The sequence below is a fragment of the Bidens hawaiensis genome, unplaced genomic scaffold, assembly GCF_021521415.1.
Source record: "Bidens hawaiensis isolate Kalapana, Puna unplaced genomic scaffold, B.hawaiensis_p1.1 tig00010424_1, whole genome shotgun sequence".
Lineage (NCBI taxonomy): Eukaryota > Viridiplantae > Streptophyta > Magnoliopsida > Asterales > Asteraceae > Bidens > Bidens hawaiensis.
This window is the reverse complement of record NW_027491793.1, coordinates 82,529-110,113: the sequence shown is the minus strand read 5'-3', so window position 1 is coordinate 110,113 and position 27,585 is coordinate 82,529. Positions and strand designations below refer to the sequence as shown.

The 27,585-nt window shown below is 35.8% G+C and overlaps 1 protein-coding gene and 1 pseudogene across 1 annotated transcript; one reads left to right on the top strand and one right to left on the bottom strand.

Moving 5' to 3' along the window:
• Positions 1-5,502: 5,502 nt before the first annotated feature.
• Positions 5,503-16,112, bottom strand: LOC143535155 (protein TIC 22-like, chloroplastic). The gene is made up of 7 exons (XM_077029492.1): positions 15,639-16,112; positions 11,108-11,182; positions 10,963-11,019; positions 10,682-10,741; positions 10,470-10,550; positions 6,719-6,754; positions 5,503-5,899 (listed from the first exon to the last, which is right to left on the bottom strand). Exons 1-7 carry the CDS (start codon positions 16,110-16,112, stop codon positions 5,819-5,821), a joined length of 864 nt encoding a protein of 287 aa, XP_076885607.1. The 3' UTR covers positions 5,503-5,818.
• A 3,727-nt stretch (positions 16,113-19,839) lies between these two features.
• Positions 19,840-26,617, top strand: LOC143535169 (protein PUTATIVE RECOMBINATION INITIATION DEFECT 1-like; annotated as a pseudogene).
• The last annotated feature ends 968 nt before the right edge of the window (positions 26,618-27,585 follow it).

Sequence of the window (27,585 nt, the reverse complement as noted above, 5' to 3'; positions counted from 1 at the left end):
AGTTGTCCACCCTTCATTGGCAGCTGTCAACATCAGCACATTCTTTATTCCTTAAAAGATACCTTCTGGAAGGTTGTCTGATGAGTACAATCATGGTTGTCCTTATCCTGATTTGGATTAGACTATTGTCTCATTTGTTATGTGTCGCTTACGCGCGGCCTTTATGTGCCTATCCCGGGGATGCGCAAGGTCTTCTCTTTATTCTCACGCGCAGATGTTTCATGCGCAGATGTGTTATGCGTGAGCATGTGATATGCGTGAGCATATGTGATATGCGTGAGCATATGTGATATGCGCCACGCGCATAGGTTTTGGCTTTGTGTCTTTATGACATCCTGATTTCAAGCCTCTTGTCTATATCTTGTGGGTTGACCCGCCCCGCTCGATGTTAAGGCGGGTGCATACCCCTTCAACCATAAATAAATAGTTTTTATCTGACGAAATAAAAAGTCATTTCAATGCAGTTACGTATTGTTTACTACATAGTTAAACAAGATTTACGGTTTATTTTTCTTGAGATTATATATTGAACATGTTAGATCATTTTAGATGGCCAGTTTTCACCACATAAACACAACGTTAATGAAAACTTAAATTAGAGGGAAGCACTCTCATTCATTCATTCTATTACATCTTGATACGCCTTCCTTTCTTTTTCCACAACAGAAAACACCATTTGCCCGATGTAATTCTCAAGCGCGTGAGCATCTCCAGTAGTACATATTGCTTAGGTTGTTGTACTATGAGAGACAGACGAGTTCTTTAATGGGTGACTCGAAATCTATATTAAGAGATCCGTGTTAAACACGAATCCTTAGCCAAAAACGTCAGCATTTGGTTTGTTCTTTTTGTAGTCAAGGACAAAGGTGAAGACATTGTTAAATTTCTTTATTCTTTTGCAGTCAGTGACGAAGTCGAAGATATTATTAAAGTTATCATAGAAGGCAACGATTTGAGTCAATTCATTTATAAAATGTGTACTTTATCTTCATGATTCGTTCGGTTTTATGTACAGAATGATATTTGTATATTTCTCATGAGTAATGGTAGTATTATTGTTGTTGTCGTTGTCGTTGTCGTTGTCGTTGTAGTTGTAGTTGTTGTTATTATTATTATTATAATAAAAAGTGATTGATACATGTAGTCAATCTTCATTGTATAGTAAGAGATTTGGTTTATTGAAGGTGTTTGATAAATGATAATAAAGTTTTTTACATATTTTGTAACTAGGATAGTGGCCCGTGTATACACGGATGGAAACATAAGGAAATTCTTTACATTGTTTCTGTAAAATCACAAGATGTAGGAAAAATATATATAGCTATCATAAGAATTCTTTAATTAGTTATAAATAATTAATTGTAGTCAAAATCGGTTTTTAAATCATTTAAAAGGAAATAGTTGGTTATGATTCTAAAAAACATTAATTAGTGAGGTTATGATTCTAAAAAAATATTACTTAGTGAATTATGTGGCAATTCTAGAGATGGAAACCTTGTAAGCTTATGTGGACATCCTATTTGATGGCTATATGGATATCTTGTTTTGCTTTAATAATATAGTAAGAATATTAGCATTAGGATTAAAATTAATTGATTAATTATATGGAAATTATAAGCATGGAAAGTGGATGGCATGGAACATTAGCTGGACACCCTAGGAGAGAGACAAGTGGACAAATTGGGTTTCCTTTAATATATTAGTTAGATTAAATGTAATAAAGTCAAAGTAAATGTTAAGGCATGTCTTGACAACCAACATGTATTTATTTCTTTTGTTTTTGACACTTTTGGTTTCCTCACGTCTGAAGCTGTGGAGTTACTTACCCGTATATAGCGGGTCATGCATAGTAATGTTATGACTCAAAGATCAGCAAATGCAGTTTTTAAAAGATTGGGTTTTGCAATTCAAAAAAGGGTAGCGGCGCAGCTTATTGCTCGCTTGCCTTCTGTATCGATGTAATCTAAGCATTGAATTTTTTTTATATTTAGGTTGGTTAAAAAAAGTGTTAAGTTATGAATTCAAAACTTTAAATGTTAAGTTTGACCAATGCTTGTGTTATATATTGGTTTAAATGTTAATTAGCATTAGGATTAAAATTAATTGATTAATTATGTAGAAATTATAGGCATGAAAAATAGATGACATAGAACATTAAATGGACACCCTAAAAAAAAGACAAATAGACAATTAGTTTTGCTTTAATATATTAGTTATATCCGTATTCTTGAATATATTAGTTTTGCTTTAATATATTAGTTATATCCGTATTCTTGAATTGTCTAATACAATTCATACGAGTCTGGGGACTGAGAAATCAGCGAGTCTGGGAGTCAAGACAAAAATATGACTTATATGAGAGAGAGAAGAGAAGATTTATTTTAGAATGCAATGACTAGTTGACTAGTGTACGTATTCAAACCCATGATGTAAGCAAAACAAACCTCATCACAGTTACCAAGAGGCTAACCACAAAATAAGTGGCCGGATAGATAACAGGAGCATGCCCATTCCCATTCCTCGCTTTCTAAATTATTTTCTTATTAAAATTTTTTTATTTTTTTATTATCTTCCTTCAACGTATATGATATAATCTCTTATATTTTTATGTATGTGCTAATGGGTTGGTTCCCAAAATATTTGTTACTAGTTTTTAAACCCGTGTATTACACGAGACATGTCAAATAATAAAAAAAAAAAAAAAAAGTTTTGCTATTAAAAATAAATAAACAAATTAAAGGTAAAAAAGAAATGAAATGTATTGTTAAAACAATAAGAAGTTTGTAATCTCAAAATTTTAAATTTGATAACATCTCTTTATATACTACATTTGTTGTTTTATCACAAGTATTCAAATCGTCATCTAATATAAACAAATTTTAACTATGTCTGCTTGTTACCCTGATTAATGCAACATATAATGTTCATGAAAACAAAAAGGATATCGAATGAATAAAACAACCTTAGAAAGATTGTTGTTTACTATTTTCTACTTCTTTTTCATATTTTTACTTGTTTGATCTTTAATCAATATTTTACTTTTAATTTCTTAACTATTTTATAACCCAATTGCTAAAATGGTTTTGGCCTATAACCTATTAATAGCTAGTATGAATGAGATGAAAAATTAGAAAATTAGAATGAAAATTTGACTATTTTATAACCCAATTGTCAAAATGATTTTAACTCATGACTATGGATAGCATGAGTTAAGAAGAATAGAGATTAGAAATTATGATTTAATATACATCACCTTCTTTATGGTAATTGTAGTTAACAGTTTTTAGATGGTTAAAATGATACCGTAAAAGTACTATCATTTAAATACAGCATATGTCTTAACAAATAGCTCATAGTTATCAGAGCCTTGAAAAAAAATCCTATTTCATTATACAGCCATGATCTTTCTGGTTGGATGAAGGAGGTTTTTCAAAACAAATTCAACATGTTGATTCTTTTACCAGTATTTGTAAGTCTGTAACACGTTTAAATATAAAAAACTAGTATTTTCCCGGCGCGTAGCGTTGGGCAGGTCCATAAAACCCAGGCGGTGGTAAAACTCAAACATTAATACAGTAAGTTAACGCGAATTCGGTCGGTTTCGGTTACGTGCATTATCGTATCGAAACTAAGGCAAAAATAAAACAAATATATATATATATATATAAAAATTGGGATGGACCAATGGTGTGGCATCGGTCGGTAAAACTCAACCGTTGGTAAAACCCGACCATTATCGATCTCAGGCATTGAGACGGTTGAGTCTACGCGAAATCAGTCAGTTTTCATCATGTTCGTTATGGTACCGGAACAAAAAACAAAAATCAGCATTCGGCTAGTTTTCATTACGGTACTGGAACTAAAGCAAAACGCGGTGAGTCTACGCGAATTCGGTCGGTTTCCGTGGCGTTAGACACGATACCGTAACTAAAACAAAAACAAAATTCACAATCGGCAGATTTTCATTACGTTTATTACGGGCCGAAACTTAAAAAAAAATACTATCACTAGGGTGCCGCAAAGTGGCCCAATAGAGGCTTTGCGGCACCAAACTTCACAATTATATATATTAGATAATTGATTAAAGCTTCAAAGCTATCACTATATCACACGTCTACTTTTGTTTCTTGTACTTTTTATTTTTTTGAACGATTAAATTTTTATACTCTACAATGATTAAATCCTTGACTTCTAATTATACACTTTAACCGTCTTACCACCCCACTAAGGTGGAAATGACTATTACAGGTCTAGTTAAATATTAGATATATAAATATTAAAAATGCTAATTATTTTGTTATATGATTTGAGATTTAAACGGATAATTAACACTTGTCTTGTTTATATAAAAGGATGTCACAATCCAATAATAGAGCAAAGTAGTAATTAGGTAAAGAGAACAACATCTTATTAATAAAATTGATGGATCATCATCAAATCAATTGGCAATGTAATGATTAGTCTTAATCTTCTCTCAGTGGGCTAATCTTTTATTCTCTATTATTGTAAACTAACTAATTATACTTTAAAATATCAAAAATACACTTTAACTACATCATTAATAACTTATAACCCTACCATCTCATAAAATTGCAAGCTTCATCAAACAATTTTAGCACATAGCTTAAAAGATAATGTTTTCCTTTTTCAAATTAAACGAGAAGTTCATCAATAAGACCGTAGTTGTGTGGCACTGTCATGGTCGGTACAAATGAGGTGGCCCCTGCCTTAACGCCTCGCACACCGCGTCAAGGTTTCAAGGCTGAGATGTTTTCAGGCATTAGTTAATATGATAATGGGGCTTTAACAAGAAAATGATAAGACCCAAATGCTTTAACAAGAAAATAAGGTGACCCAGCCACAACACAATGCTAATGAGATATGTTATTTAAGGAATTGCTTATTTTCACAAATTTATAACTTATTAACTTGTTTGGGATTGCTTTTGATGTGAGAGAAAAAAGTTAATAAGTTACACTTTTGTAACTTATTAACTTAATGAAAAGTTATAAGGAGGTAAAATAAGGAATCCAAAACACCCCCTAAAGCTCTATGTGAGTAACACGACACTTTAACAAACAAGCTTAACAAGCTCCAAAACAAGTAGTCCAGGATTTTACTTAAAAAAGGGTTTACAGATTACGATGTCAATTTTAGTTTCAATTAATAAACATAATTAACCTAACACGACTATTAATCGTTGAATTAAACAGGTCCAAACCTCCCATATCTTTCTAACAACATTTTAGTCAACCTCTTGGCTCGTTTTTTCCGACAACCAATCATACAAACCGCAAACACAAGCCAAGAACACAAAACTATACAGAAAACACAAACGACACAGCCATTTCTAAAGGATCTCATCAACTTAATAACAATCATCTGTCTTATACATTAACTAACTCATGAATTAATCAAAACTTCTATTGACTTACATCACATCACATATTCCAAATCCACTGACTGAAGTAGAAACCTGCATTCAAAATACACACACCATTAAGCCACATAATCAAATCTTGTGGACCTATCTTACTGTATTTCAAAATAAAAATCTTTATATTCATTTTGATAATATATGCATAATGCAATAGTTGCTGATGGCACTGAATTGTGCAAAGACAGCTGCCACCCTACTAATTGAGAATATGATTCCAATAGTACATTGAAAGATGCTTCTAAAGATTCCATTGTAAGCATATGTAACTATTTTGTTTTTTGTTTATTATTGCATTGCAATTACAATTACAATTATTATTGTTGCCTACCATTGAAGCTATTTGTGGTGACAAAACTTGCATGATTTTAGCTTTACTTGCTATTGCCTTGATGGACCAGTTGACACATCAAAACCAGGAGGGATGAAAACAACATCATCCCAATCAGTTGTAGAACTATCCTGCAAAAAATTAATTAAATGTCAATTTATCATACCCCTAATTCTTTTTAAGAACAAATTTTAAGGCCATCTAATGTCGGGCTCTGAGGCGTTTTCCAGACCGTCTCACATGACTTAAGCCTCAGGCGCACTTTATGAAACCAAGATTAGTGGCTAGGCCTGTAAACGAACCGAATGTTCAACGAACTGTTCGGCAGGAAGTTCATTTATCTTTGTTTATTTAATAAATAAATGACCATGAACAAAAACATTTGTTCATTTAGTTAAACGAACGAACATGAACCGATGAACGCATGTGTCTTTCATTCATTTAGGTTAGGGAACATTCATTTATGTTCTTTAGTTTACCCTCGTTTAAGTTCATAGTTTACGTTCGTTAATGTATTCATTTATAACTTTTTGGCCCATATAACTTAGTCTAGTTTAGTAACCTTTTAGGCCCATTGTAACTTAGTCTAGTTTCAATAACTTTTCAGGCCCATGATAACTCGGTATAGTTTTAAACTTTTAATAACATTTTAGGCCCAATACATTGTCACATTACTTTTAATGAGTTTAGCTCAGTTATATTCGTTCATCCATGTTCAGTTATGTTCGTCAGTTTACGTTCGTGAACCATTCGTTTATACTGTTAACGAACAAACATAAATGAGCACAAACATGTTCATTTTCTTAACCACGAACAAGAAAACCATATTCGTTTAATTGTTTGTGTTCGATCATTTGTTCAGTTAAATCTAAACGAGCAAACACAAACATGCTCTGTTCGTGTTCATTCGATTTGGTAGAAAAAGATTGCAACGTATAGAAACCGCCAACCTTCATCCCCTGTATTATATCCTCGAGAACAGCTACCTGTGGGAACAAATAAAGAATTTGTTAGAAAATAAAAATGTGCCTGATTTGAATTTAAAAAATTACGGTTACCATGCTTCCTATTTGTTTTTTTTTTCTTACAATGGATTTGTCTTACCTTAATAAATCTACATTTACTAAAAATTCATGAAATATCAGAAATCACAGCTGCACATGTGGATGCGCGATAAGGGATGTTTGTCAATTATCTTTGCTTTTCTGAAAATGTTTGGATGTTCTTTTGTTTGGAATTTTCATAATCAGACAATAAGATCAACAGATCTTTTGAGTGTTTGGCAATATTTATTAATTAAAGATTAACACGTAAAATGACACCTAATTATTGAGATTTTTACTTCCCCTTGCTAAGCTCATCAATTACATACTTACCCAAGCCAAAAAATTCAATTAGATATTTCCCCTTCCTAAGATCTTTAATTACATATTTCTTCAAACCTAATAAAAAATGTGTTCCAACCCTAAACCCGATCAGCGCCGAATCCTGTTATGATCCGAACCAAACTACCAAAGTATATTAATGATGAAATCTTATTTTTATAAATGGCCAAAAAAAACCCAACCCTTTTGACCCATAACCCATTCTGACCCGGACCCGGACCAGTTCTGACGCTAACCCATTTGGACCTGGGTACGTTTAACCCGGACCCGTTCCGACCCGAACCACAACCCTATTCTTATTTGACCCGTTTCGCCCCTAATGCGTTCTGGCCCGTGACCCTTTTGAACCCAACCTGAACCCATTTGCAACAGAACGCAGCTAGGGTAAGCAAATAACCAAATTAACCGAACCGTAGCCGAATTAACCGTCTTAACAGAACCGCACAGTTAACCGATGGTTGGGTCTAAACCAAACCGATTAACCAAAAACTTTTGTTATGGTGTGCGTCATAACCGACTTAACCGAAACTGATCACTTATCAATCACCAGTTAACTGAAACTGCGGTTAAGATTACTATTTTGGGCTAAAACCGACCCGAACCAACAATTCACAGTTTCACACCCTTAGTTGCAGCTGCTTACAAATTGAATATATATATAACCTTCACCATTCTCTGTTGGAGTTAATTCCCGAACCGAGTTATGGGTCGGGAAGGTGGGGCCGGTTCGAGTTAATGGATCGATCTCATTAATTAATTAATTATTATAATTAGAGATAATTATCTATTTTATTTATTAGATAGAGATGGAATTTTATTTAATAGATAAATAGGAGTTTGTATTTTACTCTAATTGTAATCGAGCCTCTATATAACCCTAAAGAATTCATGTAGGAGAATTGATCAAGTTTTGAGTTATTTTCTGGATTAATAAAATTGGTGAGTTGTGCCAAAGTATTCTGCGAGTTTAGTTCGTGTTTAATTCGATCTGGGCCATTATTCTCTGTTCATAAAAACTTTTTATGTTATTCCAACCGATCTTCTTCACTGATTTCTTATTTAATTATCTTGATTCTTGATCGAATGATAATAAGAGTGTTTCTTTGAAGGTCGATTTGGGGGAAAATTAATATTTTCAACATTCTATTATCTCGTTTCTCTTCACTCCTCACTCCGTCTACCTATTTTAACCTTCTAGAAGAATGCTTGTTTAACTTTCATCCCTGTTAGCCTTAATTCCACCTATACCATACACACCAATAATATTAACACCATCATCTTCCAGTGCTTCCATCATCAATCTCAATTGCGTCTTTCTCGAATCGAAACCATCCGGCTCAGTAACACTACCACTAGGCCATAAGGGAGGTAACCAAGCAGGGTGTGAAACACGATCAAACTTTCCACCCTGTACGAGCTCATCAACCTCCATTGTAATCTTCTTGGCTTGTCTGCTACTTTTGAAAATCAACTTCAAGTTAGGACATGATCCACTAACACAAGTGTTACTTTTACCAGCTTCATTAGTTAAAAAGTTTTCGGATTCGGTTGTTAAATTGTTTGCTTTAGAGCATTCTCAATCCATTCCCTAAAATTATGTGAGAAGGATTTGCAAATTATATGGTATGGTTATGAGTGGTTGTGAGTAGAGGAGAGAGAAAATTTATATGGGAAAGTTAAATTTGAGGATTCACTATTCATACCCTATAATTTTTTATATTTTCTAAAGTGGTTGTGAGTGAAAGAGAGAGAAAATACGATGATAAAGGTATAAAAAATATTATTTAATTAAACAGGAGAGGGAAAATACAGTGTTGTTTAGTGTAATTATATGATATATATATGGATATAGGCTAGGGAACGGGCTGGGAATGCTCTTAGTAAGCCAAGCTTGTACACTAGGAAGAATGGTTTCGCCATTCCGATTGGCTGCATCTACTTGTTGTTGGACTCCAGATTGAGTGTTTTCTAGAGACGAGAGTTGAGTTGTTAAGGTGTTAATGTTGGCATCATGATGGAGGATGTATTAACTGGCTGGATAACTGGGCAGGCTGTGTATTCGAGCAGCTTTGCGACTACGGAAACAGCAAGATCTACACCACTCATGGTTGTTGGATTGAGAAGGTTCAATGGATAGAGTGGTTATCATAAAAAGCAAAAGTCAACGAACACATTTGAAATACAAAGATTAATAAAATACAAAGATTAATCAAACACAAAAAGTAATCAAGATTTCTCGGGTTTTGGTTCAGGTTTTGGACTGACACGATTTTTTGTCGGCAAGGGTTTCGAGCCAGGACGAGTTTAGGAACAGGTCGGGTTTCAGTTAGGATCAGGTTTCAGGCCGACACGAGTTTCCCCGCGGGACAGCATCAGACCGAACCTGTTGTGATTCGAAAACTGTTTGACCCGAAACCTGTTCCGACCAGAAACCCATTCTGAGCCATAAATGTCCCGACCTTGAAATCCAACTTGAACCAAGTCCCGGCCCAAACCGAGCCTGTTCTGATCAGAAACTCATCCTGACTCGAAGACCACGCTGACCCAAAACCCGCTCTGGCCCGAAACCTGTCCTGGCCTCAAAAAAATGTGTTCCAACCCAAAACCCGATCAGCACCAAATCCTGTTGTGATCCGAATTCAAAGTATATTAATGATGAAATCATGAAATCTTATTTTTATAAATGGCCAAAAAAACCCAACCTGTTTCGACCCATAACCCATTCCGACCCGGACCCGGACCAGTTCTGACGCTAAACCATTTGGACCCGGGTACGTTTAATCCGGACCCGTTCCGACCCGAACCACAACCCTATTCTTATTTGACCCGTTTCACCCCTAATGCGTTCTGACCTGTGACCCTTTTGAACCCAACCCGAACCCGTTTGCAACAGAACGCAGCTAGGGTGAGCAAAAATAACCAACGTAACCGAACCATTGCCGAATTAACCGTCTTAACTGAATCGCACAGTTAACCAATGGTTGGGTCTAAACCAAACCGATTAACCAAAAACTTTTGTTATGGTGTGCGTCATAACCGACTTAATCAAAACTGATCACTTATCAATCACCAGTTAACTGAAACTGCGGTTAAGATTACTGTTTTGGGCTAAAACCGACCCAGACCAACAATTCACACCCTAAGTTGCAGCTGCTTACAAATTGAATATATATATATATAGTAACTGAATATCTGCGAGTTGGAAATGCAATAATTAGCTCTATCAAAACGCAATGTGAAACACCTCCTAATTACTCAAAACACCTAAACAATTTCAATTGTTTTGTATTATTTATAATAATTATTAGAACCGTACCTCAAGATCACCCGCCCTAAGGGCGGGGTTCAACTGCCTTTGCTGAACAGAAGCTTTTTCTAAAGACTTTTCAAGATCCTCCTACACGGCACATTAGAATAAGACACAAATAACTTTAGATGATGTCCAAATTAGTATCACAATGCAAATGATGATAATTATGTTTTATGTTCAAAGGATCAAGATAATCATGCCAAGTGACAAGTGCTAACCTTTCTAAAAAAAGCTGGACGGTATCTTCGGTTTTGGCTTCTCAAAACTAAGCTTCTTGACTGCATTCATATAATGTCTTATCAAAATCATTATAAAAGAAACATAAGTCTGTGTTTAATCAAATTCAAATATGTGGTATAAAAACATTATATTGTACATAAAGGCTCCAGACATGATGTCTTTTTGGTCGGACGGAACGTTAAATTGTAACAAATTTTAGTTTTTGAATCAGAAGTATGAGAAATTAGTGAAGGGTAGAATCGGAAGTTAAAAGATCAACCTGGAAAACAGGAACACCAGAGAAGCAGTCATACGATATACCAGCCTTGCGTCTTTCCTAGACAGAAACGCATGAAACATCACTTAAAATAGCATGCAAAAATGTAAAATTTGATGCATATATGTATGTAGTTAAACTAATATACCTCGATTGCATTCTTTATTTGTAAAGACTCTGGAATAAACCTAAAAGACACCCCGTTAACTTTAAGTTGGAAAACCTGCCAGAACAATCAAAAAATTAGTTATTAGACCAAACCAAATCTTGTAAATTGTTTACCAGTGCTCCATAAAACTAGTAGTGGGTTTTGCACAAAATACTTGAACTTCAGGAAATTAATCATGATTAAGGCATTCAATATCTCAGAAACATCATATACGATGATTATATAGCTTAACAAGAATTTGGATATGTGATTTCTTGGTGGATTTTGACCAAGAGTGTTTTTATTAAAATATTATGTTATAAACTTCAATTGTTGATTGAATTTGATTATAATCACCATTAAGATGTCCAAGGTTTAATTACAAAAACCGTAGGTTTTGACAATTTGGTGAACTGATTGACCAAACTAGTTAATATTGGTTTTAAATGATTAATTATACTTCCAGATATGATTTCAAACTTAAAAACTGATACAGGGGAGATCAAATACATTTTCGTGAGTTCTGAAACAAACGGGTTGGATTGAAAATGAGCAAATGAAACTCAAATCCACTCTTAGGTGTTTGAAACTTTGAACATGACCAAACGGATGATAATAGCTGAGATTAGGCGTTGCATTGATCGTTTGGCCATGTATATGATGATATTGGCCATTGGATCACTTATTTGCAAAGTGTCCTCAAAGACGCACACGGTTGAATTTGGGTTGACTATTAGACGTTCAACCACCATTATGTATAGTTTTACAAAACTAAGAATTCAACTTATATGCGTCCATCTTGAGGATAGATGTGTTAAATATCCAACTTAGTACAAGTGACCAGTTTGCTACTATAACTTTCAATCATCAATCAATCAATCATACCCAGTAAAATCCCACCGACAGCAAAGCTATAAGTAGGGTCTGGGGAGGGTGGGATGTAGGCACACCGTACCTCTATCCAAAGGAATAAAGAGGTGGCTTCCAGAGAGACCCTCGGCTCTAAGTACATGTGTATGAAGCAAAATAAAGGAAATCAAAGTTTAACAGTTATATAAAAACTACTACTAATTATAATAATATTAATAATAAGATCACAGTTTAACAACTATATAAAAGCTAATAATAATTATAATAAGAATAATAATATATGTAAGGGAAATACCATTATGGTATGTGACCTAAATAAGTTAATTCTAAGCCCTAAGGTATTCAATTCTCTCTAAAAATCCTTAACTTTAATTCTACTTCTCCACGAATTCCTATCCTCAACCATGTCCTCGGAGAGGTTTAGGTCTATCAAATCATGCCTAATCCTCTCATCCCAAGTTAATTTCGGTCGTCCTCTACCCCTCCTCCCCTCTATAGTAATGTTTTCTACGGATCTAACAGGATTCGTCGTCTGTCTTCTCTTTACATGTCCAAACCATCTCAATCTCCACTCTCTTATCTTGTCTGCTATGTTCGCCACCCCTAATCTCTCGCGAAACTCAACGTTTCTTATTCGGTCTAGCCTTGTGTGCCCACACATCCAACGTAGCATTCTCATTTCTGCTACCTCCATCTTCCGCACTTGTGCCTTCTTGATGGCCCAACAATCTGTTCCATATAGCATTGCAGGTCTAACTGCCACCCTATAGAATTTTCCCTTTAGTTTAGTCGGGAAACTCTTGTTGCACAATATACCTGTGGCTGCTTTCCATCTACACCATCCTACCTGAACTCGGTGGGTCACATCACTGTCTAATTCCCCATCGCTCTGTACAAATGATCCTAAATACTTGAACTTCGTTACCTGCGGGACCACCTGACCTTCAATTGTGATCTGTGCGTCTTCATTGTCGTTTATCCCACCAAAATCACAGTGGAGGTACTCCGTCTTAGATCGGCTAATCTTTAAACCTTTTGTCTCTAAGGTTGTTCGCCACTCCTCAAGCCTCATGTTTAGATCTTGTTTTTTCTCAGCAAGTAACACAATATCGTCTGCGAACATCATGCACCACGGGAGAGTCCCCTGAATCGACTTTGACAATTCATCCAAGACTACTGCAAAAAGAAACGGGCTCAACGCTGACCCCTGGTGAAGACCTACCTCTACAGGAAATAAATCAGTATCCCCCACTGGCGCACGGACACTTGTTTCACTCCTGGTATACATATCCATAATTATCTCTATGTATTTCCTGGGCACTCTTCTACCCTCCAAGCACTCCCAGAGCACCTGTCGTGGTACACTGTCGTAGGCCTTTTCTAGGTCAATAAACACCATATGTAGATCACGCTTCTTCTCCCTATACTTTTCCATTAATCTTCTTATAAGGTGTATTGCCTCTGTGGTAAAACGGCCCGGCATGAAGCCAAATTGGTTGACCGTAACCTGAGTTTCTCGTCTAAGTCTACCCTCAATCACTCTTTCCCATAGCTTCATAGTATGACTTAGTAGTTTGATTCCTCAGTAGTTACCACAACATTGGGCGTCTCCTTTGTTCTTATAGATAGGAACTACAACGCTGCTCCTCCACTGGTCTAGCATCTTACCTGATTTGAGAATACTATTGAACAGAGTAGTTAACCACATGACTCCTTCCTCCCCCAGACACTTCCACACCTCGATGGGTATGTTGTCTGGGCCAACCGCCTTAGACCTTCCCATCCTCCTAAGTGCATCCTTCACCTCTTCTCGTGTGATCCGTCGGCAGTAGCAGTTATTCGATTGTTGTCGTTGAAAGTTTGTGTTGTCATGTTCTTCTTGGAAAGCTCTCCCATTGTTAAAAAGATTGTGGAAGTAGGTTTGCCATCTTAGCTTGATGTCCTGCTCCTTGACCAGTACATGCCCATCTGTATCCTTTATGAACTTCACCGGTCCTAGATCTTGCCTTCTACGCTCCCTGGCTTTGGCAATCTTAAACATAGCATGTTCCCCCTCTTTTGTTTCTAGACTTTCATACATCCGTTTAAAGGCCGCCTTCTTTGCTTTCGCCACTGCCTTCTCGCCTCTATCTTGGCCGTTTTGTAGTTGTCCCTCAATTCCCCTCGCTTCTCCTCATTCGTGCACCTCATTAGCTCCCTAAAACATCCTTGTTTGTCCCTTATCTTGTCTTGCACCGCGTCATTCCACCACCAAGCCTCCTTATGCCCACTTGTCTTTCCTGTTGTGACCCCGAGAGTCTCCTTTGCTACTTGGATGATCTTTGTCTCCATAGCTTCCCATATATGAGTTGAGTCCCCATTTAGTCGAGCCCGCGTATGCAGCATGAGTTTATCCTTAAACAGTAGGAGATTTTCGTCCTTCAAATTTCCCCATCGAATTCTCGGTGTACCTTTCTTCTCTCGAACAGTCAGTTTATTTCTGAAGGCTATATCTGTCACTAGTAGTCGATGTTGAGTCACAACTGCCTCCCCAGGTATGACTTTGCAGTCCTCCCCAGGTATAACTTTGTGAGGTTTAAATATGTCTTATCTTGGTATGAACAAAATGCTAGTTCTAGTTAATATATGCTAGACCGTGTAAGCTACTGATTTGGTAGAAAGTTGAAAGCTATTTGGAATATTGAAAACATGACTTTCACTTATAGGCCCTTAAGAAACTGATCCTCATAAAATGAAACTGAGACTAATGATTTTCATCTATTTGAAGACTCGCTTCTCACCAGATTAAGTAAAAGATCTAACAGTTATGTTCTCTTATTCTCTAAGTCCAAGGCGATTAATCTATGCAGTCGATAACGCCGATATATCACCAATATATCAGTGATATATCGGTTATCGGTCCCCTGGCGATATATAAGTCAGAATATCGGTACCGATAATGCCAACGATATTGACAGATATTGGACTAATATTTGACGGATATATCACCGATTCCCAATATCAATGTTTTAATTCTTAATTATCAACTTTTAGTGTTCAATGTTATTGTTTTAAGTCTTAATCAATTCTTACTTGCTACGATTGTTAGTGTTTTTCAATTTGCAAAAGGTTAATTTGTTAATGGTAGGAGCCTACACTGAATTATTAGTGTTAAATTGCTATATATATATGAATTTTACATGATATTAAAATTACCGATATCCCACCGATGTCTCACTGCGATAGCCAATATCTCATATATCGGTCCTTGACCGATATCCGATATTTTTCCGAATTAACTGCTTAGATTATAATAAGATCCATCATAACATATTCTGAAAACGAGAATGTATCCAACCTAGTTTTGGTACTCAAGACCTTCTTACAGAAGTATTTCATATACATCTTTAACGAATATCTATGAGATTACGGTATAATCACCATTTAAAGATTAAGACTTCACTACTCAACTCAAAAAATTGATAGGTTTTTAATTAGTGGTCCTTGGTCATTGTGTTTTAAAAGTGATTATCTGCCAAAATACATGTATCAATCAAGATAATCAACTACTATATAATCAGATGCAGCTGCTAATACAAACCTTATCCAGAACTAATTACTTGGCACCTAATTAATCAATAATAATAATAATAAAGTTATTTAACATTTCTATTCGAAGTACCATGCTGAGAGCGACAGGGACGACTTTGGAGCCGGGGCGCATTCTGGGGTCCATGGATTTCATCTGACCCAGAAGCGTCTCCACATCCTCCTCCTTAAAACACAACAGCCCAAGCGACTTCTCCTGATTATTCCCCGACACCACCACAAACTCCTCCGAAGAATTGCTCAGAGCGTACACCGGCACTCCGGCCAACCGCTGTTCGATATCCTCGTCCGACATTGCGGCAGAAACAGCGGTCTTGTCGGACGCAATTCGAGCCCAAGCAGGGGTTTTTCCGAAAGAGAGAGATGATGTTGGTTTTTTTACGGCTGCCGGAGAGTTGAATTCGAATTGGAGTTTGCCGGAGCTGGAGTTAGGGTTAGGGTTGAAAAGGTGTTGGTGGAGGAAGTTAGAACATTGGTTTTGAAGGTGATGAATGGCTTGATGCAGGTTGAATTTAGAGGGTTTTGGTGGTGTTGATGATGACTCCATCTGGTATGACGCTGCTTGCAGGTGGAGAAGAACGAAGATGCTTATTATTATTATGATAAGGGTTTTGGTTGGGTTTTGCAAATTGAATAAATAAATGTTACAGCCTACTCTCAAATCCATTTTTAAATGGCAAATCCGATTCTATTGAAAACAATCTTATTATACTCCGTTGTCGATATGATATCGTGCACACGATCTGCTGAACTTTTTTCATTCATAAGCATAAAACACATCTTGGGCAAAGGATCCAAATGCATCAAAAGCAAAAACAATGAAGGCATGTTGATTCTTAGCATAGACTTTCTCGTGCTTAGTAATTTTTTCGGATTCTGCCTTTAATACGGCCTACCTAGCAACAAACCCAGTGTTCCTAAGCCCGAAAAAGGGGGACACGGTAGTAAGGTTCACACAAGCATGCCCCCACCCCCCCCCCCCAATCCAAACACAAGAACGTCGGATAGCCGGAAAGAAGACCTCCCTTCACGTGGATCCAACAAGATATTTACGGGACCTCTTTTTTTGCCGAGATCCCCGCTCATTTACCGCATGATCACCAAAAGTATCTAAACAAACTTTATGACAGATCGTGCATGGCTCATCAACTGGAAACACGGGGATTATAAACGATACTTAAGAATGGCTCGGCACTCCACTACCGACATGTGCTAGCCTAATCCTTCGATGGAGATGCCGGTGGATAGGCCAAACTTCTCTCCCAGACTTTGGACGATTTTATTATAAGTGACACTTGCCAAAGCATGTTAGGCTTTAGGGGGTTGTGTCCTTATTAGCTAACCCGCCAAGATCAAGATTTGGAATGGAATTGTGCAAACAATCTAACGCACACCCAAAACCATAATCCAATCCATCAACATCACAATCTCGCAAAATGTGGTTCTGTAACTTCCAAGATTGTGCTCTTGAGTTTATGTTTTCTTACATCTTACAGCCCGATTTACTACCATACTGAGTTTCATGGCAAACTGACCTCAAATACTTAACCTTTTTAACCAAAACATACCTTCTTAGGTTTAGTTTTGCCTCGGGTCCGATTTAGTACATGATCTAGAGGTGTTTCTTGTTGTGTGATGGTGCTTGAACACGAAATCTGCCCTTCTTTGGCTCGGATTCGGATCCGGGTTTGAAGGAGAGTGTTTGTGTTAGTTATTGAGTGTGTGTGGAGATAAGGTGATGGAAGAATGAGATTTTAGGGGGTTCATGGGGTTTATATAGGAGCCCATGGACCTTATGGCCAATAACCATTCCCTAACCCATTTCCAAGTCCATACCCAACTTATTAGTATTCAACATAATCAAACAATAACACACTATTAAATCAACAAAATTCATTTATTTATTATTAACAAAAGTAGGATGTTACAAGAAAGCTCATCATCAGAGAGAAAACTTAAAAACACCTAAAGATTTATTTTTAATTAAAAATAAAAAAATATTTTTAAATTTCCGTTTTTTGGCATTATTATTATATTTTGTTACCCTTCACTCGAAAAAAAACAAAAAATAACAAAAAAATAACGTTGTAATGCACATACGTATTACCGTGCGATAATGTTGTATTACACATGTGTATTACTATGTATTTTTATGTTTAATAGTGTTTAATTGCATATATTCAATATTTGTGTATTATATATGGCAGTAGGTTGTATTATATGCAAAAAATAAAATAAAAGTCGATGTAGTGCATATGTGCGTTAATGTTGTATTACACATACGTACTAAAATGTATTTGATGTGTGTATTAGTCTTATATTGCATATATACAATAGCGTGTATCAATATGTGCAATAGTGTTGTATTCTATGTAATACAACACTTTTGCATATATACAATGCATACTATTACACATGTGTACTACACCAACAGTTTTTTTTTGGAAAAATATTAACATATAAGAATAATGAAAAAAAAAGAAACTACAAATAAATTTTAAAAAAGTTAAAAATAATTCCTTATGAGTTTTTAAGTTTTCTCTTCAAGAGAAGTTTTCATTTGATCCCACTCTTATATATATATATATAGAGAGAGAGAGAGAGAGAGAGAGAATGATTCAAATAAAAATAAGGAGTTTCCTAGGAATTGTAAGAAACAACAGATTTTTGACATGTGACGTTACAACCTATGATGAAAGAACAATTATAGGAAACTATGTCGGTTATAATGGTGAAAGAGTAATTTATGAAACTATGTCGGTTTTTGGTAATTTTAAATCTCTACCATTGATTAACATGATCCAATGACTATAATTTATTCATAGTCTTCTTAAGAAACTACTTTTTTTGGATATATAGATATATATATATACATATATCTCTCTCTATATATATATATATATTTAGAATTATGATAACCGATGATACATTTGTATATAGTGCATATAATCAAAGTTCCGTGAGAGGGAAAAGATAAACGTTACATGATATCTTATGTATCACAACCAAAGTACTATGGTGTTCACATCTCATTCCCTATCCCTGTATTCTGTGGCACGAGTTACGCCAGTAACATTTTGACACCAGTAACATATCTGACGAGAGGGAGAAGGAAACGTACAAGTATGAACTGCTGATTTCTAAAGCAGAGTTGTGAAAAATGAAAGAAGAGCGGAATGGCCACTTAAATAGATGTGTGAAAGCTTAGAGAGAAGACACAGGGAAGGACAGGGGTCGTTTGCTGAAAATTGGGACCCGACACCTATCGTATATTCGTGTCCCATAAAAACGTAGTTTAGAAAAGGGAGACTTAGTGGGAGTGCGCTAATTATGTATGAAATACACTTTACACAATATTTTTTTATACATAAAGTATAGAATTTGAATTATAATTAATTGATATCAATTACATGAACCATTATAGCACGACACTGCTTAGACTGAGTGTATTGAGATGCGACCCCAACCACATTTGTAGTTTAACCCCAACATCTTTAGCCAACTCATTTCACATGAGCGCCAATATGTGAAGTCTATGACATTCTAACCGATTAATTGGCGGACGGGTAAAAGGTGTTGGGTGGGAGTTTTTTTTCCAACCATTCAAACTATCTCACACATAATGTTGTATAAAATGAAATAAAAAATATCAAACAATAATTGTTTTTCTATAAAACCATTACGTGTTTTTGTGTGGAACGTTAATGACAACCTCTATATCCATGTGACATTCATAGTGATGTGACGAAACAATACATTTTCACACTTTTAGTTAACGTTTATGTCTGTAAACGAACCGAACGTTCTATTCGTGAACCAAAAATTGCTTTTTGCTATTCGTTTGGTTTAAACAATAATCTTAGACAAGGAGAAGAATGAGAAACATAATTACACAAAAACCATCTTTGGATTTGCCCAAGATCTTTGCATACATTTATTTCTTGCAGGTGTGGCTTTATGGATCAGATTGCGTAATTGTCAATCAGTTAATCAAATCAAGGATTAGTTAATACATAAACAAAAAATTTATGTTTGATTAAGCGAACGAACATGGACACATGTTTCGTTGGCTCATTTATATTCGTAAACGTTCATTTAAATATTAATAGAAAATAATTTAATATTATATTAATAACAATTTTATATTTGAATTGTTACTTGATGTTCATTTCGTTTATATAATTAAGTTTTTGAACAAACACCAATACATACCCACACACCTGAAATGATGACCAAATAAATGGTTGATAGTTGAAGCGCGGGAAGGTTAAACAATGTACTCCTCCGATGAACAGCGGTGCTCTCTAATCCTCCAAACCTCAGAGGGCGGATCCATCTGTTTAGTCTGCCTGTCCAATCTCATCTCCAACCCCAACCCTACACGTCTCCTACGCACTCTCTCACGCCATCTCCCAGCCTCTTTTCCTCCACAATCTCCTCACCTACCATCCGCCTCTCCTCTCGTAACCGCTATTTCTTCCTTCGAAGACGAGCCGCTCGCCAAACAGACCATTGATTTCGTTTCCGAATTGTGCGGTCATGCTGACTCTTCGCTTTATGGCGAGTTCGTTGCTAGGGTTTCGGATCGGTTGTCTTCGGGCTCCTTGTCCTGGAGCAGGCGTCAGGTTTATATGGTACTCGATGTGTGATTCAGTTATACATATGTGGAGTGCACCATTATTATCATAAGGATCACAACATGTCACCGTCATGGAGAAAACCTCTCAAAACTCAAAGACAAGGCCGAAGAAAGGGGAAAAAACCGCCTCATATCCTAACACACCTTATGAAGTCCAGCGCTCCACCTAAACGCTTGCACGCCTAGGAGCAACACTGGACTTGGGGGGCTTGTAGGGGTATGGTACTAAACCCGGCTTACGACCTTAATTTATTATGTTTGGCTTATTTTATTATATGGACTAATACAATATTATTGGGCTGAGGGGGTTTTGTGGAGGTAACCCTAACTGGGCTAGGCCCATTAGGGTACCATGATGGTGGCCATGAGGCTCCCTATATAAGGAGGTCTCCACCTCCTTATTAAAGGGGGTTCTCAATAAGAGCCACCACCATAACCATTTTTGTGTCTGTAAACAAGAGATCCTCGAGATTTCTTAGCAGTCACCTCCACACCCCCAAAAACCATTGCAGATCTGAGCGGAGGAGAGCGAGATTTGGTTACATCATCCCGTAGAAGACGATCCGAGCTATACCCGGTACGTTTCGTGTTTCTTCAATATGGTACTCGATGTTTGATTCAGTTATACATATTGTTTTATTTGGAGTATTTGAATGCATCGTAGAATACTAAGTTTTGTCAGTTTGCGTTATCGTGTGGAATAATAGTAGGGGTGTCCTATGGGTTGAATGAGTTGTATTAAGTCATATGGGTTGAATGAGTTGTATTAAAATGTATATAATGGGTCAGAACGGGTCAAACTAAAAAAAGAAAAGGATTGAAACAGGTCAAAACGGGTCAACATTTCTTGAGTTTTTTTTTTTATGGAACGAGAAAAACGGATGAAACTTTTTAGTTTTTTTACCTTTTTAGTTTTAGATTTATATTTCGAGTTATGATTTTTTAATTATTTTTTTTTGAATTTTTTAATGAGGGGTATCTTAAATCTCAACCCATTTTGACATTAAAAAATTTAAAAAAAATAATTAAAAAATCATAACTCAAAATATAAATCTAAAACTAAAAAATTAAAAAAGCTAAAAAGTTTCCTCCGTTTTTCTCGTTCCATAATAATAATAATAATAATAATAATAAAAAATACTCAAGAATTGTCAACCCATTTTGACCCGTTTCAATCATTTTTTTTTTTAGTTTGACCCATTCTGACCCATTATATACGTTTTAATACAACCCATGGGTCACATTTGCCACCCCTAAATAATCGTATCTCTCAGCTCGTTTCTGTTTCTTAGTTTGATTTATAATTTTGACTGTTTCAGAAACAAAAGTGAGGATCTATTTTAGTCATAGTTGATACTTGATACTTAAATCGGTGGCGCCACTCATTCATGATTCAACCACTGTAATATAGCTTACAAACATCCTGCTTTTGCAGATTATAAACAGATTATGTGATTTAAGACCAACAAAGTAGTGAATTAAGCCAATGAATTATTGTATCACCTTGTCTAGTTGGTTAATTTAGAGCTAACATTTCATTCTTTAGCTACACTGCTTAGGTGTTCTATTGGATTCTCAGAAGAACGACCCCTACACGTACATCAAAGACAAGGATGCACTTTATCTGAACCTCGTAACAGGTCTCCAGTTGCCAAGGTAACAGTTGGATTGAATGCAATTGTTATGTATATGTTCATGTTTCAGCGTGCTTGATTGTTGCTACCTATTTTGCTTTGTTAAATGCAGTGAAGAGATCCAAGGCGTGATTCTATTTGTTCTGTACAAAATATGCGTTATTCATCATGCGTGGTTAGGTAATTTCAGTGGTGATGTCTTATGTGGCTATTCTTCAAAGATCTTGCATTTGTCATTAGAAGCCCTCTTGAAGACCCAACGTGATGATGTTCGTATGAACTGTATAGGTTTGTCAAAACTCCATGCTTCTTTGAAACTGTGTTATTATTATATTGTTTTATCTCCCATCAAATAACATGTTTCTGTTGCTTCTGCAAAGCACTATTGTCTGTGCTTGCACGCAGAGGAGTCTTTGAGAATGCATTTGAAGACAATGATGAAGTAGACAATTTTATGGATACAAATGAGTATATACCAGAAAAGACTCCTTTGAATCTCTTGTTTGCTGAAGCCATAAAAGCGCCTCTGCTTTCTTCAGATTCTGAAGTTCAAACTGCCGCATTGGATTTAATTGTCCTGTATTTGTCTTGTGGAGGTGTTTCAGAAAAGGAGGTCCAAGTTCTTGTTGAGGAGAATATTGCTGACTATGTTTTTGAAATCTTACGATTGTCGGGTAGGTTCAACACTATTCAATAATTGGGTTTCTTTTCAAAGAGTTGCACTTTTGCATATTTGATTAGCTAACGTAAAATGTATATTGTTGTTTACAGGGTGCAAAAAAGATTCTCTTGTTAATTCATCTCTACAGGTTCTTGATCTGTTATCAATGGCAGAAGTAGCTTTCAAACAAAGGCTTGCTATCGGGTTCACAACTCTGATTCCTGTTTTACATTATGTTGCTGAAGTTCCTTTTCATCCTGCTCAATTACAATCACTAAAACTTCTATCAGAATGTGTTTCAAACTGCCCTGGAATCATTTCAAGTTCCAACATTGAAGAAATAAGCCTTGTAATAAAAGCAATGCTCAAGAAACATATCGATGGGGATGCCAACATGCTTCCAGAAACATTCACTTTAGTTTGCTCAACTCTTGTAGCTCTCATGAAATCACCATCTTCTCATGAAACTCTTATCATTGCCAAATCACTAGAAGATATATCGGAGTACACTATTACAATTTGTTTGAGCTATTATGGGGAACATTCTTCCCAAATGTTACACTCCCTATACCTGCTCAAAGAGGCATACGAATACAGTTTTGAAGTTAGGCACTTAAGTTCAAACGATAACGGATTGCGTGACTGTATATTAGACATATGTGAAACTAAACTATTGCCTTGGGTTTCCACGAGTGTTAACGAGATCGATGAGGATATTGCATTGGGTGTGCTTGAGTTATTTCACTCCATACTGGATTATACTGATTTTCAGCCCAAGGAATTTGTAGATGTTCTGGTTTCATCCTCTTGGTTCAGTTTTTCGTTTGGGTGTTTAGGCCTTTTTCCTACTGAGAAGATGAAATGCAGAGTTTATTATTTGTTGGGTTCCATCTTGGATGTGATTCTTGGAGTTGACTCTGGTCAACCCATTAGAGATGCTGCTTTGCATCTTCCATCTGATCCGGTTGATTTGTTGTTTCTGCTCGGGCAGAAGGGATCCCATAATCAGGAAGTCTTTTATTGCCAATCGCAGTTCTGCTGATTTTATATACCAGCTCCTTGTATGATGACAGGTAACAAAGTCCTCATGGTGACTCTTGACTTCCTTGAGGTGGCAATTTCGATCCGTTTATTCATTAATGGATCTAGGCCTATAAATGAGCAGCACGTTCAGTGAACCGTTTGACAGGAAGTTTGTTTACTTAATAAACAAACAAACTCAAACAACATATTTTGTTCATCGTAGTTAAACGAACAAACATGAACACATGTCTTGTTTGTTCAATTATGTTCGTGAACGTTTATTTATGTTTGTTTAAGTTCTTTCGTTTATGTTTGTTTAAGTTCGTTCATCTATGCATCCATTCAAATATCTTAGATTCCATACAATCTGGTCTAGTTTTATGAATTTGAAGATTACAGTTTAATCTACTTTCACTAGATGTTTAGGCCTAACAGATTGTTGTTCTCATTTAAATTTTTAATTGATATTCGCACATTTATGTTTATTTATCTATCTTAAGTTATATTCTTTTACGTTTGTAAATCGTTTGTTATACTGTTAACGAACGATCATAAACGAACAAATTAATTTTTTTTAATGAACGAACACGAGCAAGGAAACTTTCATTTAATTATTCGTGCTCGATTGTTTGTTCAGTTAAAGTTAAACGAACATGAACATGTTTATTCAGTTTGTTTACAAGCCTAAATGTGCCGATCTGGGTTTTGCTTGATCTGTAATGGGTCAAACAGTTAAAAGTGAAAAGAAAAAAAGAAGGCAAATGGGAAGCAATTCATATGGGGTAAAGGTTGTGTTAAGTGAACTTTTAATGCATAAAACCTTCTAAATAATTCTCTTAAAGTAATTTTAATCGTATTTTATTGCACTAGTTATTATAAAAAAAAACAAAAGAAAACTAGATGAAAGATGTTTCGGGTGAACCCAACCTGTTTGGCCTGTACAAAGTTTACCTACTTTGACCTGCCATCACATAGTTAATTATGGTGTTTAATTGCTCTATATTCTTACCCAAGGCTTGCAGATGATAGGATGGTATTAGCATCATTGGAGCAATATATTTTACTTAATAATTCTGAAATTCTAAGTGGAATTGTCAAACCGCTGATACTGGAAGTAGTCGTAAATCTATATGCCCTTTATAGGGGCCTGGCCAAAATGGCATACCAAATACCATATAGTCAAGATGCTGAAAATACCCTTTTCAATCTCGTAACAGAAAAACAAATTGAAATCCTATCAACAAGAACTCACAAAACATCACTAAAATGGTTGTTTCAACAAGAGACAATTTGTGAATATTTGTCTAGTCAAGTTTTAAGGTGGTGTAGAAGATGTATCATCTATGGAAACCAGATTGTTGTGTCTAATGATACCGAAACCATAAAGTTTAAAGAAATTGCTGAGTTGGTAGCCTCTGGAGACAACTATGCAGCCAAACTAGTAGTATGTTTGTTGAGAGAGCTTCTAGAAGAAAACGGACATGAAGATGACATCATTTTGTTATTAAATATGATTGCATCAGTTATTACTTTATTTCCAGCTGCTTCAGGGCAGTTATGCTTAAATGGAATCTCCCTTGCAACCCAGAACGTTTATCATCATCATCATTCTTCTGGAGAGATATTCAATGCCACGTGTCAACTAGTTTTTACAGTACTGCAGTCAGTTAACTCAGATTCACTTTCAGATGATGAAGACTGGCTTGCAGTTGCAACAGAGGTAATTTAGCACATTTTTACAAAATTAAACACTTCTTTATGCATTTTTTGAATTTTATTAGCTATTTATGTAGTTGATGCACTATCTGATATCCACAATAACTGAAACTGGATGCACTCAAGAAGCTCTCCTAGTGATGGGAATTCTTTGCTTAATCTTACATCACTCTCTTCACCAGAACCTTCTTGAAGCTTCCAAGACCATACTTTTGAACACTCAGTTGATCTCATTAGTTACCAAAACAATCCATGATGCTTGTTTAAAAGGACCCGCATTATATGATCATGACGAGGCAACACAAACCGGAGAACGCCTGATATTCTGTCTCATGCTAAACTACTTCTGTATCAGAAGGTTAGTTTTATAAATCTTAAACCTTAAAACTTCCTAGTACAGAACAAAATACTAGGATTTTTTATTTTTATTTTTTTATACATCTAACATACTTGTATTTTAGTGTACATATTGTTCTACCAGGGATTGAAGATGCACAAGGCTTAGTTAACCATGAAAACCGTAACCAGCAGTCATTACTCTATATCAGCATTCATTGCTATGACTTGTGCAGGCTGCTTCATTTCGGGTCAAATCCGGTCAAACTTTTATCTTCATACTGCCTGCTCGAACTATTTCAGAGAATAACAGTACAAAAAAGTAAAGAACCCGATAAAGTCAAAGTCAAACATCATATGCGGTCCATAATCTCCATCCTACAAGGCTTAATCTTTCACAGTGATATCAGGGTGGCTACAAATTGCGCCAGCTGTATATCAATGGCGGTTGATTGGGACCAAGAAGTTGAAACAGACATCTGGTATCGGTTGATAACTGAAGAACTGGTAATGAATTTGGCTGTTTCAGGTCGGGTATCAAAATCCATCATGATTCATCACAAGCCAGCGGTTGATATAGCAGTTATAATGCTTAAACGACTGGAAGCTCCTGCATGGGTATCTGATGTGTTTGATGATTCCTGTGTATCCGGTATCATTCAAAACCTTTCAGCGGGTAATATAACGCGTGAAATGGTGATATTATTTCGGGAGCTTATTCGTTCAGGGCATCTTAACAACTCTAAGCATATTGCTTGCTTAAATCAGCTTTTTCAGGTAAAGAAAACTGGTACTAGTTGGAATCTTTGACAGGTTAATAGTGTGATATGAATTGTTATTATTTGCAGGCGTGCAGAAAACGTGTTTACTCGGAGGATGCTAAAGATGATGAGATAGAGGAGAAGAAGATGGTTGTTTATCCTGTTGAGTTGGGGAAAGTTTATGAGGTAATTATAAACTTAATTGCACCTGAATTGTCTCTAAATGAGGGGCTGTTGGAAGAAATAGAAGTTTTCTGTGAAACTCTGATGGAATTAGAATAAAAAAAAAAGAATATAATAGGTTAAATTTGAATATATTTAATAGTTTTTGTTATAAAATATAAGAGAAGGTGAAACCAAGAAGCATGTACAAACTATGTTTACTGATATTTTGAGGTTTATACAGTCAGGTTTATAGTTTCTGGTTCAAAAGGCCGGGTTTAATGATTCGAGCTCACAGTTCGGAATTTACATTTATTAATCTTTCATTTTTTTAAGTATGTGGTTATGCATGTGTATAATACAAATTATAGATTTTGAATGTAAAAAGCCGCTTCTAACCACACTAACTAGAGGTGCACAAACCAGCTTCAAACCCTAAACCTGTTCGGTTTGGTCAACAAGTCAAAGCTGGTTTATGGTCGGTTTGGGTTCAGCTTGAAACCGGTTTTTGGCCAATTTACGATTGGTTTTTGACTGGTTTTCGGTTCAGTTAACCGGTTTTGGTAGTGAGAATTACAAACTGGTTTTCACATAATCAGTTCCAAACCAGTTTGGTTCAGTTTGATTTTCGGGTCGGTTCGGTAAACTGGTTTGTAGTTAGTGCCACTAACCAGCTACAAATAGTTTTCTAAATAAATGCTAAACATTATATGTTAATTTTTCGAAGGTTATTCATTTGATTGTTAAAACAAATGGCTTAAATGACGAGATTAACCAAAGAATTTTATTAAATGGAAAGATCTTTAACTTAATACTAAAACATTAGGAGTTTCTTCTTTTCATTGATGGAAGAGGTCCACTATAGCGATACACGTAATCTTTTGCCATGGATTTCCTTCCAAATTTATTGTCAGTTTATAAGGGAACGAAAGCTTGAAGAGTGGTTTTTTTGGTTTTTACGGTGGTTACACTTAAATGTGAAAAACACTGTCACGTAAGCAATTAGTTTTTTACGCATAGGTGGATAATGGCTATTTGATAATTAACTATTATTATTATTATTATTAATTATACTCAATTTATTAAAT

What these genes read in the sequence shown, in the direction of transcription:
- LOC143535155 (XM_077029492.1), bottom strand. Translation starts at nt 16,112, where the DNA reads ATGGAGTCATCATCAACACCACCAAAACCCTCTAAATTCAACCTGCAT. An exon ending in TCCCTGTCGCTCTCAGCATG is followed by an intron (nt 11,183 to 15,638) that starts GTACTTCGAATA and finishes TTGTTCTGGCAG; the next exon opens with GTTTTCCAACTTAAAGTTAA. An exon ending in GTCCAGCTTTTTTTAGAAAG is followed by an intron (nt 10,551 to 10,681) that starts GTTAGCACTTGT and finishes TGTGCCGTGTAG; the next exon opens with GAGGATCTTGAAAAGTCTTT.